This window comes from Dendrobates tinctorius, unplaced genomic scaffold (assembly GCF_039654945.1).
Source record: "Dendrobates tinctorius isolate UK_male_01 unplaced genomic scaffold, ASM3965494v1 ptg000162l, whole genome shotgun sequence".
In the NCBI taxonomy this organism is placed as follows: Eukaryota; Metazoa; Chordata; class Amphibia; order Anura; family Dendrobatidae; genus Dendrobates; species Dendrobates tinctorius.
Genome location: NW_027361829.1, coordinates 33,182,298 through 33,194,872, shown reverse-complemented (window position 1 = coordinate 33,194,872; position 12,575 = coordinate 33,182,298). Strand labels below are relative to the sequence as shown.

At 45.1% G+C, this 12,575-nt stretch overlaps 1 protein-coding gene across 5 annotated transcripts in view; it reads left to right on the top strand.

Moving 5' to 3' along the window:
• RP9 (RP9 pre-mRNA splicing factor) overlaps positions 1 to 12,575 on the top strand; it is a 32,147-nt gene that overhangs the window by 8,215 nt on the left and 11,357 nt on the right. For all 5 annotated transcript variants that reach the window (XM_073549948.1, XM_073549947.1, XM_073549949.1 and 2 more), the window contains exons 5-6: positions 1,560 to 1,651; positions 12,336 to 12,397. In XM_073549948.1, the coding sequence (XP_073406049.1) occupies positions 1,560 to 1,651; positions 12,336 to 12,397 (154 nt within the window). The remainder of the gene's footprint in view (positions 1 to 1,559; positions 1,652 to 12,335; positions 12,398 to 12,575) is intronic.

Sequence of the window (12,575 nt, the reverse complement as noted above, 5' to 3'; positions counted from 1 at the left end):
GGCTCTTTATATCACTGAAAGCAATTGCAGATACCTGTGCAAATTAGTTTGGCAGGTGTGTCCAAATAAAGGCAAGACTACTTAAGAAGGCTGTTCCACATTATTAAGCAGCCTACATTTTTGGCCAAAATGGGAAAGAAAAAGGATGTGTCGGCTGCTGAGAAGCAACAAATTGTGGAGTATTTAGGTCAAGGCATGACTACAATCAACATTGCCAAGACACTTCATCGTGATCATCGCACAATCAAGAAGTATGTAGCTGATTCCCAGCACACACGGAAAAATTGAGGACTCTTTCCAACAGGCAATTGCGTCAGGTTAAAAGAGCAGCTGCAAAAATGCCTTGTCATAGCAGCAGACAAGTTTTTGAAGCTGCTGGTGCCTCCAACGTCCCCCAAACAACAAGATGCAGGGTCCTTCAGAGGTTTGCAGCTGTGTGTAAGCCATCCTGTCGACCACCTCTATCCACTGCACACAAGCAGAAACGGCTCCAGTGGGCCAAACGATACATGAAGACTGACTTCCAAGCTGTTTTGTTCACCGATGAGTGCCGTGCAGCGCTTGATGGTCCAGATGGATGGAGTGGAGGATGGCTGGTTGATGAACACCCCATGAAAACACGGCTAAGGCGCCAACAAGGAGGAGGTGGAGTAATGTTTTGGGCTGGAATCATGGGGAGAGATTGTCGGCCCCTTTAGGATCACTGAAGGGGTAAAGATGAACTCCATAATCTATGTGGAGTTTCTAAAACAGCACTGCCTGCCATGGTTCAAGAGGAAGAACCGTGCTTTCCGCAGCAAGATCATTTTCATGCATGATAATGCACCGTCTCATGTTGCAAATAACACATCTGCATCTCTGGCTGCTATGGGAGGACAAACTTATGGTGTGGCCACCATCTTCCCCTGACCTCAACCCCATTGAGAACCTCTGGAGCATCATCAAAAGGAGTGTCTATGATGGCGGGAGGCAGTTCACATCTAAGCAACAGCTCTGGGAGGGTATTCTGTCCACATGCAAAACAATTGAAGCACAAACCATCCAAAAACTGACAAATTCAATGGACGAGAGAGTTCAGAAGCTTCTTTCGAACAAGGGGTCCTATGTGCAAATGTAACATCACCTAGAATAAAGTTTTGACTTGAAAACTGTTTGATTTCATTTTGTAATAAGCTGATAATGCTTATAATTTCACAATTGACCATTTTTTTGTTCAACATAAAAAGGTTGAAAACTCTGCTGTGCATAATAATTTGGAACATGCATTTTGAGTGTTTATTATTTTAAAAAATAGACTGTTTTCATAGGCAGTTTGTTCAAAAACATTGAAATTATACTAGAATAGTAGATGACTGGAAAATAACAATGACTGCAATTCATATAGGTAATTTAGAGAAAATATGAGGAAATATTTTTTGCATAATAATTTGGAACACAGTGTAATTCACATCAGCAGCTTGAAGTGTTCCCACCACCCGAATGCACATTTTATTACGTCTTCATCAGGAGGCGCCCACATTTTCAGCCCTCTTCTAACCAGTCTTCATGTACTTCTGTAGGTTGGAGATGTAAGCAGTATGGTCACAGAACTGGCGATCGTGAATGTCCATATTTCATCAAAGGCAATCAAAAAATTGAGCAGTTCAGAGTGGTAAGTGAAAAAGTGGGCAGTCCATTTTTGTAGTGGTCACTTGTTGGTTGCATAATTATCAATTGAAATGCATCAGAAAAGTGTAAGAATAATGGTGTCGTGGCATGCCCCTTTTTAGAAACACGAATATTCAAATAAAGTCCGTGGAGCCTCATTTAAGAGTCTCAAACACGGGACTAGCCAGATCTTCCTCCAGGGAAGGACCCAGCCAAGGAGTGGCTCCTTTCGGAAACCACCATTACCACCATATTAAGTGGCCCTTTAAGTCAATATCCAGCTCTTTACGATCTTCCCTCGAGGAAGATCTGGCTAGTCCCGTGTTTGAGATTCTTAAATGAGGCTCCACGGACTTTATTTGCATATTTGTATTTCCCAGGGAGCATTGCACCTAGGATTTCACTGATTGAGCGCCTTTGCCGGCTGCCGCAGTGTTTTCTTTGACTGGTCTCCCTGAGGTCAGTGATTGTTTCGTGCCTTTTTAGAAACACGGCATACAAAAACATGTTCTCCATAACTCTATAGTAGACAATTCCGTGTATTCACAAACCCCTTCATATTAAATTCATTCTAATCATGAATAACGTATCCAGACTGCGCTGCCGGCTTATCTAGGCTTTCACTCTGCAGTTAGAGTCTCTGTGCGGGCTGTCCATGCGCAAGCTTTGTAATCTTCCCTGCCAGCTGGTCAGCGTCTCTGCTCCTCTGTTCACTCCATCGTAGCGCATGGACAGCCCGCACCGATGATCTAACTGCCGCGTGAAAGCCTGGATAATTCCGCAGTGCAGTCTGGATACGTTATTCACAGACCGATGATTATAAAGAATTTTCTACTATAAAGTTATGGAGAACCTATTTTTGTGTGCCGTGTTTCTATACTAGACTTTAAGCAGTTAAGAGGAATTACTGCAGTATGGCTATACTATGGTGTGAGGTCTTTACTATATTACGCCAGCGGTTTTTGACTTGTGCACCTTTTGTTGCCAGGATCTTTTTCACACTTCACACTTTTGACAATAAGAAATCTGAATTGTACAGTATATAAATAATAGATATAGTTCCTTTATATCCATATTTACCATATTTTCTGTAAGTTTACCCCTGGCATATTGTTATATTGCTGTTCAGCACTTTGAATGAAGGAGCACATGATTGTAATTTTGTATCGGCATTTTTTGTTTTCATGTATTCACGCGTACTACTGTTCAAGAGAAAAACACAATACAAAATTCAAACACTTCACACACAAGGACATACGTGTCCGAACATGTTGAGGTGACTGGATGTGGAAGTTCTCTCTACACCAGCTGAGTTCCTACCATGATTGTTAAACATGTAGATGCCATCAGTCTCTGACAGAGGCATTTTAATGACATCGCAGCTGGTGTGCGCGCAAGACAATTCCCATCGACCTCCCATGACATGATTGCAAGGTGCCGATGGGTTACTAGGGCAGCCGAGAGCCTGCTGCCATCTTGGTACTCCTTTGACGCTCAGCTATATGCTAAGTTTCATTGGAGACCAGGATTTTCACTATATACTGCGGTACTGCAGTATATAGTATAAGCAGTTACAGTGGGGAAAAAAGTATTTAGTCAGTCAGCAATAGTGCAAGTTCCACCACTTAAAAAGATGAGAGGCGTCTGTAATTTACATCATAGGTAGACCTCAACTATGGGAGACAAACTGAGAAAAAAAAATCCAGAAAATCACATTGTCTGTTTTTTTTTCATTTTATTTGCATATTATGGTGGAAAATAAGTATTTGGTCAGAAACAAGCAATCAAGATTTCTGGCTCTCACAGACCTGTAACTTCTTCTTTAAGAGTCTCCTCTTTCCTCCACTCATTACCTGTAGTAATGGCACCTGTTTAAACTTGTTATCAGTATAAAAAGACACCTGTGCACACCCTCAAACAGTCTGACTCCAAACTCCACTATGGTGAAGACCAAAGAGCTGTCAAAGGACACCAGATACAAAATTGTAGCCCTGCACCAGGCTGGGAAGACTGAATCTGCAATAGCCAACCAGCTTGGAGTGAAGAAATCAACTGTGGGAGCAATAATTAGAAAATGGAAGACATACAAGACCACTGATAATCTCCCTCGATCTGGTGCTCCACGCAAAATCCCACCCAGTGGGGTCAGAATGATCACAAGAACGGTAAGCAAAAATCCCAGAACCACGCGGGGGGACCTAGTGAATGAACTGCAGAGAGCTGGGACCAATGTAACAAGGCCTACCATAAGTAACACACTACGCCACCATGGACTCAGATCCTGCAGTGCCAGACGTGTCCCACTGCTTAAGCCTGTACATGTCCGGGCCCGTCTGAAGTTTGCTAGAGAGCATTTGGATGATCCAGAGGAGTTTTGGGAGAATGTCCTATGGTCTGATGAAACCAAACTGGAACTGTTTGGTAGAAACACAACTTGTCGTGTTTGGAGGAAAAAGAATACTGAGTTGCATCCATCAAACACCATACCTACTGTAAAGCATGGTGGTGGAAACATCATGCTTTGGGGCTGTTTCTCTGAAAAGGGGCCAGGACGACTGATCCGGGTACATGAAAGAATGAATGGGGCCATGTATCGTGAGATTTTGAGTGCAAACCTCCTTCCATCAGCAAGGGCATTGAAGATGAAACGTGGCTGGGTCTTTCAACATGACAATGATCCAAAGCACACCGCCAGGGCAACGAAGGAGTGGCTTCGTAAGAAGCATTTCAAGGTCCTGGAGTGGCCTAGCCAGTCTCCAGATCTCAACCCTATAGAAAACCTTTGGAGGGAGTTGAAAGTCCGTGTTGCCAAGCGAAAAGCCAAAAACATCACTGCTCTAGAGGAGATCTGCATGGAGGAATGGGCCAACATACCAACAACAGTGTGTGGCAACCTTGTGAAGACTTACAGAAAACGTTTGACCTCTGTCATTGCCAACAAAGGATATATCACAAAGTATTGAGATGAAATTTTGTTTCTGACCAAATACTTATTTTCCACCATAATATGCAAATAAAATGAAAAAAAAAAGACAATGTGATTTTCTGGATTTTTTTTTCTCAGTTTGTCTCCCATAGTTGAGGTCTACCTATGATGTAAATTACAGACACCTCTCATCTTTTTAAGTGGTGGAACTTGCACTATTGCTGACTGACTAAATACTTTTTTTCCCCACTGTATATGATCACATTTTCAAGTCCCCTAAGAAGATTAAAAAATAATAAGTTAAAATTAAAAGATCTAGAAATTTGAATGCCACTCCACCCCCATTAAAAATAAAGAAATTAAAAAAAAAACAAAACATTTTTATGTCTCTAAAAAAGTCATAGCTATCAGAATATAAAACTGATTGGGTTATTCAGTAAACAACGTAATAGGGGAAAAAAATCAAAATGCCAAAATTGAGAATATTGGTCACCACATCTACAAATCAAAAATATAATAAGTGATAAAAACATCTTATGGACCTCAAAATGGATTATATGAAAATATCAGCTCGCCATGCCCGAAAAACAAGCCCTCACACAGCTCTATTGATGGAGGAGTAAAAATGTTACGGGTCTCGGAAATGGCAGATACAAACAAAATATTATTTCTAAAAACTGCTGAATATTTTTTCACCACAGGATGGCTGCGCGGGACGTCGGAAGGTGAGAATAACAATATTTTTTCCTCTTCGCCACGACAGCACCCGCTGAGAGAGGGGATCCGCCCCATGAACAGGAAACCTACAGAGAGATAAATGGGGCGGTCCCCCTCGCTCCCTCAGTTTGGTTTCCTGTTCCTGGAAAGGAACCCGCAGAAGAGGATTCCTGGTCTGGTAGCCGCCTGCATGCAGAATATGAGCAGCAGGGGCCCCAGGACCGGAGGCAGCGTCGGGCGGAGAGGTATATCCCCCCCCCCCCCAGAGCTGGTAATGCAGGTGAGGCCGGAGGTGATATTGGTGCCAAGGCTCACTGGGGAGGACGGTGAAATACCCCCCCCCAGGTATGTTGGTGGCGGGGTGCAGATAGCCGGGAGGCACAGCGGGACAGCCGCCGCATCAGTGCTCTGCTGTGAGCGAGTGCTTCCCCAGCAGAGGCAACCCGGAAGTGGAAAGAACTTCCGGGGTCAGGCAGGAGGCAAGGATCGCGGGAGAACGCCCGCGCATGCGCAGAAGCGCAAAAAAAAAAAAAAAAGAGGAAGAGGAGCAGCTATAGCAGCGGCTATAAAAAGAAGCCACAAACGCAGCACGGGTGCGCAGTCATGTCGTCCTTAGATGACCCAGCTTCGCTCCCGTTAGGTCAGCCAGTGCAATCCCCACATGGCAGTAGACAGAGCAGTGCTACAAGGAGAACTAGTAGCACCAGGAAAAGTGGCAGCTCCAGGAAGGAGTCTAGTGGGCCTTCCAGGCAAGATGAGCCCTTGGAGAAAAAACGCAAGGAAAAGAAGTCGTCCCATGCCTCGCCTCAGCCTGGGTCGCGGACCCCGCAGCCGGTAGTTTACTGACGAAACTCACGGGTGAGTGTTTTGTGGTCAGAATATATAATTGATGGCCTTCTCTTTCTGGTCCATACCCCCTTTAGGCTAAAAGAACGGAGAAGGCGAAACATAGAGAGTGTGCCTTATGTTCTCAGCCCCTCCCAGACGGCCACCCTAAGAGATTATGCCAATCATGTATTGAGGAGGCCTTACAGGAGGAGTCCTCACGAAAGAAGGAGGATATCCGGGCAATTATAAGAGAGGAGCTACGGGCCTTAGGCGGTTCCTGTAGTTTGGGGGGTCACTCCTCCGCAAGAGAAATATGTTCGCCAAGAGGAGGAGCCTCGCTGGCGTCAAAATCGCCATCTGAAACCGGGGAACTAGATTCCGACAAGTCCCAGGAATACCTTTCCTCAGAGGACGAGGACCAAACGTGTTTCCACACGGACAGTGTCAGTAATTTAGTGAAGTCTGTCCGAAATACCATGGGGTTGCCAGAAAGTAAGGACCCCAAGACCCCACAGGACATAATGTTTGCAGGCATTTCCCGTAGAAAGGTCCGGGCTTTCCCAGTGGTACCAGCTGTTAAGGAGCTAGTTAAAAGGGAGTGGGAAAAACAAGGTCAAAGAACCTTCCTCCCCTTAATGTCAAAGCGTAAGTACCCCTTTGACGATGAGGAGTTAATTGCCTGGTCAAGAGCCCCCAAGGTGGATGCGGCAGTGGCCTCTACCTCTCGTAGATCCTCTCTGCCGGTAGAGGATTCGGGAACCTTGGCTGATTCTTTGGATCGGAAAACCGATACATTTCTTAAAAGATCTTGGGAGGCATGCACGGCAGCCTTTAAGCCCGCAATAGCAGCCACATGTACGGCAAGATCATTGTTGGTGTGGCTGAATGACTTAGAGGACAATATTAAGAATGGAGTAGCTAGGAATAGACTCCTTTCCTCTATGCCCCTCATTAAGGGAGCAGCGGCCTTCCTCTCCGACTCCTCCGCGGACTCTCTCCGGTTATCGGCTAGAGCGGCAGGACTGACCAAGGCAGGCAGGCGGGCCTTATGGTTGAAGGGGTGGAAAGGAGACACACAAACAAAAACTAGACTGTGTGCTATACCCTGCCAGGGTAAGTACTTGTTTGGCACGGAACTGGATGAGATTTTGACAAAAGCGGGGGAGAGGAAGAAGGGTTTCCCTAACCCGTATGTTCCGTTCAACAGGAGGGCCTACAGGAAGCCGCCGTTTGGTAAAAAGAAGGACTTTAGACCCCAGGACCGCTGGGGAAATAAGGACCCCAAACAAAGGGGCAACCTATTCGGGAAGCGTCCCTTCAGGGGAGACAGATCCCGATAAAATCATTATACCGGTAGGTGGCAGGCTATTAAAATTTAGCCGCCAATGGGAAAAGGTGACATCAAATCCATGGGCCATGAATATCGTGTCATCAGGCCTGAAATTAGAATTTGTTCGGTATCCACCGAACTCCTTCCTATTGACTTCCATTAAGTCCGGGACACAGCAGGAAGCGCTGGAGATGGAGATTGCAGTACTGCTAACTAAACAGGTCCTAGTAGAGGTCCCAGACGACGAAATAGGGATGGGCTTTTATTCTCCTCTATTTTTAGTCCCAAAACCAGATGGCTCTTACAGGACTATAATAAATTTAAAGAAACTTAATACCTTCCTAAGACTGAGGTCGTTTAAGATGGAGTCGATTAAGTCTGCAATAAAGCTTTTGTTCCCCAGGTGTTATATGGCAGTCTTGGACCTAAAGGACGCCTACTACCATCTCCCCATATATCGAGGGCACCAGAGGTTCCTGCGGGTAGCAGTCTGGTTCAAAGGTCGGATTCAGCATTTCCAGTTTGCGGCAATGCCATTCGGGCTATCCATGGCTCCTCGGGTATTTACAAAATTGATGCTGGAAGTAATGTCGTATGTAAGGCTGAATGACACCCTAGTTGTCCCTTACTTAGACGACCTACTCATAGTGGGAAATTCTGTTTCACAATGTGAAGCGAGAATAGCTAGGATTATCTCATCCCTACAAACACTGGGTTGGCTAATTAACTGGGAGAAGTCCAGACTAGAACCAGTGACCTGTCAGAGGTTTTTGGGCCTGCAAGTGGACTCCGTAACTGAGGAGTGCTTTCTGCCGAACGCCAAAGTAATGGCCATAATCGATAAGATACAGAATACTACAGGAAGACCCGTAATATCATTGAGACAGGGAATGTCCTTGCTGGGGTCTCTGATATCGTGCATTCCAGCGGTGCAATGGGCTCAGTTTCACTCCAGAGAACTGCAGTGGGCTATTCTGCAGGAGACAGACTGCAGGGGCGGCTGGAAGGGAAGATGCCCCTATCGCCCGAGGTGGTTGAATCCCTAAAATGGTGGTTAAATCCTTCCAATCTATCGAAGGGAGTACAATGGTGGGTGACTCCCTCCAAAATACTCACCACGGATGCCAGCCCCTTAGGTTGGGGAGCCCATCTAGAGGAGCACATGGTACAAGGCTGGTGGCGTGAGGATGAAATAGAGGCCTCCTCTAATGTAAAGGAGCTAACAGCGATTTTTTTTTTTATGCGATATCTCATTTTCTCCCGCAGCTAAGGGGCACCCACGTAAAGATCCAGACAGACAATACCACCGCAGTGGCCTATATAAACCGGCAAGGAGGCACGCGGTCAATACCACTGATGTCTATCGCGGGAAAGATCCTGGAGATGGCCGAGGTCCATCTTCTCTCCTTGTCAGCTCTCCATATAAGAGGAGTAGACAACTCCCGAGCAGACTATCTCAGTCGCCAGGCCCTATACCAGGGCGAGTGGGTCCTCAGCAGACGCGTCTTCGAAATGATAGCGTCAGAATGGGGCAGACCAGAGATAGACCTATTCGCAACCAGAGCCAACAGGCGCGTAAAAAGGTTTGCTTCACTCTACAGGTCGGACAACCCAGACATTCTAGATGCCCTCCAAGCACCCTGGACATTCCAGCTAGCCTATGCCTTCCCTCCAATGGTGCTACTACCAACAGTAGTCAGGAAAATAAGACAGGAGAGGGCAAGGGTCATCTTGATAGCCCCGTTTTGGCCAAAAAGACCGTGGTTTTCATGGCTGAGAGCCATGTCAGTAACCGACCCGTGGATCCTGCCGCTGCACCAGAATCTTCTCTCGCAGGGACCCTGCTACCATCCACAGGCCAAAGCCCTGCACCTAGCGACCTGGAATTTGAAAGGGAGCTACTGAGGCAGAAGGGTTTCTCAAAGAACCTAATCAATACCCTGCTACAAAGCAGGAAGGAGTCCACAACAAAAATATATGCTAAGGTGTGGAGGAAGTTCCTGGCCTTTCACCCAACAAAACTAGCCGGTGAAGTACCCATTACGGCCATTCTAGAGTTTCTACAAAAAGGCCGAGAATTGAGACTCTCAGTGAGCACTCTAAAAGTCCACGTATCAGCCCTAGGAGCCCTGTTTAACTATAACGTGGCAGCAAATAGATGGGTGACTCGGTTTATCTCGGCTTGTCAACGAGCAGAACCGGTGCATATGCCTTGGCTGCCAGCGTGGAACCTTACTCTAGTTTTGGATGCCTTCACTCAGGCACCGTTTGAGCCCATAAGCTCAGCATCAGTAAAGTGCCTCTCATTGAAAACGGCTTTGCTAGTGGCCTTAGTATCGGCCAGGAGGGTGAGTGATCTTCACGCTCTATCAGTAGACCCTCCGTTCTTGTTAATAACACAAGACAGTCTGATTTTAAAGACGGACCCGTCCAACCTGCCCAAACTGGCAACTAAATTTCATAGATCTCAAGAGATATGCCTACCTTCATTCTATGAGAACCCGTCAACACAGGACGAGGAGAAATATCACACCTTAGATGTGAAGAGAGCCGTGCTAGCCTATCTAGATAGGACCAGTCCCTGGAGGCAGAGTAGGTCTCTTTTTGTCTCCTTCCAGGGCAGCAGAAAGGGGTCTGCAGTTACAACGAGCACGATATCCAGGTGGATTAGAGATGCGATCACGATGGCATATTTGGCAAAGGGAGAAGACCCTCCACTGGGGATTAAGGCGCACTCCACTAGAGCCATATCATCCTCCTGGGCCGAGAGGGCGAACGTCCCAATTGAACAAATATGTAAGGCTGCAACCTGGTCTTCTCCATCTACCTTTTATAGTCACTATAGACTAGATTTGTCCTCTACCGAGGATCTAACTTTTGGTAGATCAGTCCTTAACACGGTGTGCCCGCCCAAGTGATTATCTCTGGAAATCTCTCAGTGGGTGCTGTCGTGGCGAAGAGGAAAAACCGGATTACTTACCGGTAATACTCTTTTGTAGAGTCCACGACAGCACCCGCTCACTTCCCTCCCGTAAGAATTTTTCACACATGGGTCTCCTTGGTGGTGGAGATTATGATTTAAGTTAGATATGTAATTAAACTTAGTAAGCTTAAAACTGCATAGGGGTAAGATAGATGAATCGCCCAAACAGTTTGACTAAAACATGTATGGCGGTTCCTCCGTTGTTCTCGGTAACACAAACTGAGGGAGCGGGGGGTCACCGCCCCATTTATCTCTCTGTAGGTTTCCTGTTCCGGGGGCGGATCCCCTCTCTCAGCGGGTGCTGTCGTGGACTCTACAAAAGAGTATTACCGGTAAGTAATCCGGTTTTTATTTTAATTCTATTTTTTTTTACAGGGATATAGCATCAGCGCTAACGAACACATCGCTGTGCTGATCGCTGGTGAAGCTGTCTGTTTGACAGCTCACCAGCGATCACATAGCGACTTACCAGTGATCCTGATACATTGACATCGTTGTCGGGATCGCTGGTAAGTCGCTATTGTGACTCCAGCTTAACAGACATCCATAGTAGTGACAAAACGTCACTGGGAAAGCCAATATGAGTGTGATAAAACCCTGTGCTCTGCAAAACAGAAATCCTCGGTATATGGAGTAAAGGATCAATAGCAAAATACAGTGTGCACTGTACAGAACACATTAGTAATATACCAAAACTGGCTCAGTGAAAGCGTCGGGTATTAATGCATCCAACGCTATTTTTTATTGATGACCGCTGATTGGTTTTATGACGATTAGACCTCATTCACACATCCATGTTTAAACACGTATGTGAAAAAATGGTATCAGTGTTCTGCATCCATGTGTCCATTTTTACCATCAGTCTTCAGTGTTTTTCACGGCTGGATAAAGAAATAAATAATAAAGCTTCTCCTGTTCTTTGCAGTATATCCGTGTTGTAGATGTTTTTCATGGACCCACAGACCTGTATTAGCCCTTTTCACCTGTGCTGTCAGGGAAAAAAAAAACAAGACATTGTCGCATGTTTTGCACAGACGTGAACAGCAGTATAGATTATAAAGGGGTATGTGTTGTATCTGTAAAATAAATGGATACAACACATACAGCACGGACATCTGAATGAGGCCCTATGGACACTTTGTTTGGTTTACGAGAGTGAGGATATTACAGCACTTTTTGTCTATAAATGTTAATAGAGAGAGCTTCATCATAGGTGACATAGTAGCTACATTATGACCAATAATTAGTCTTCCATTGGTCTCCTTGCATGTCCTATCTTCTATAGAAGTAAACACTTTTGCGTTTAGGAAAAGTACATGAAAACATTATTTTATTATTATTTTGTTATATATTGGGGGATCATCGCCAGACCACCTTCTTCCATTAGAAAGTGTGTATGGTATAATCAGTTGCATAGACTCTCCTCTAATGGTATCCGCCAATCGCAGATGCAGACCCTCAAGGACAGCTTCATTCTGATAAGGGGTTGCCCAATAAGTTGGCTTTGTAGAAAATATATCTGTTTCCATTACCTTTTTTTCCATTACTAGCAACAGAACATTCACGCTTTTATCAATAGCTAATATCCAGAGCCGTCTGGGTGCAAGTATCATCAGTCCTGCCCAGGCCATTTAGTGTTATCTGTAAGGAAAGCGGGGAAAGAAAGTTATGCTGATTTTACAGCATTCTGACCATGTCACATTACTAAACTCTGTACTTGAAAATACTAACTTTTGGTATTTTTTAATACTGTAAATTGTAAAGTTTCCTTGAACAGTTATTATACATAATGATTACTCTCTATTTGTAGATGATGGCTGACATAACCTTCATAGATCTTCCTCCACCAATATAAAACATTTGTGAATTGTTGATTTTGTTTGTATAAATTTTCATTTCTTTAGGCTCATGAAGACCCAATGTATGGCTTACTAAAGGAGAAGGAAAATGAAGAAAAGCAGATGAGGTAATAACTATACAAAGTCTTCTTCTAAAGTGCAGCTCCAAAGTTCATACCTTTCAAGTAGAGGCTTCTGGCATAGGGCAGCCTAATCTGAAAACGCCAAACCTCCACATATTTGGCCCATGCAAACTGTTATGCATTTTCTTCCACTAAGGTCGGGTGCACACGATCCACAAGTGGT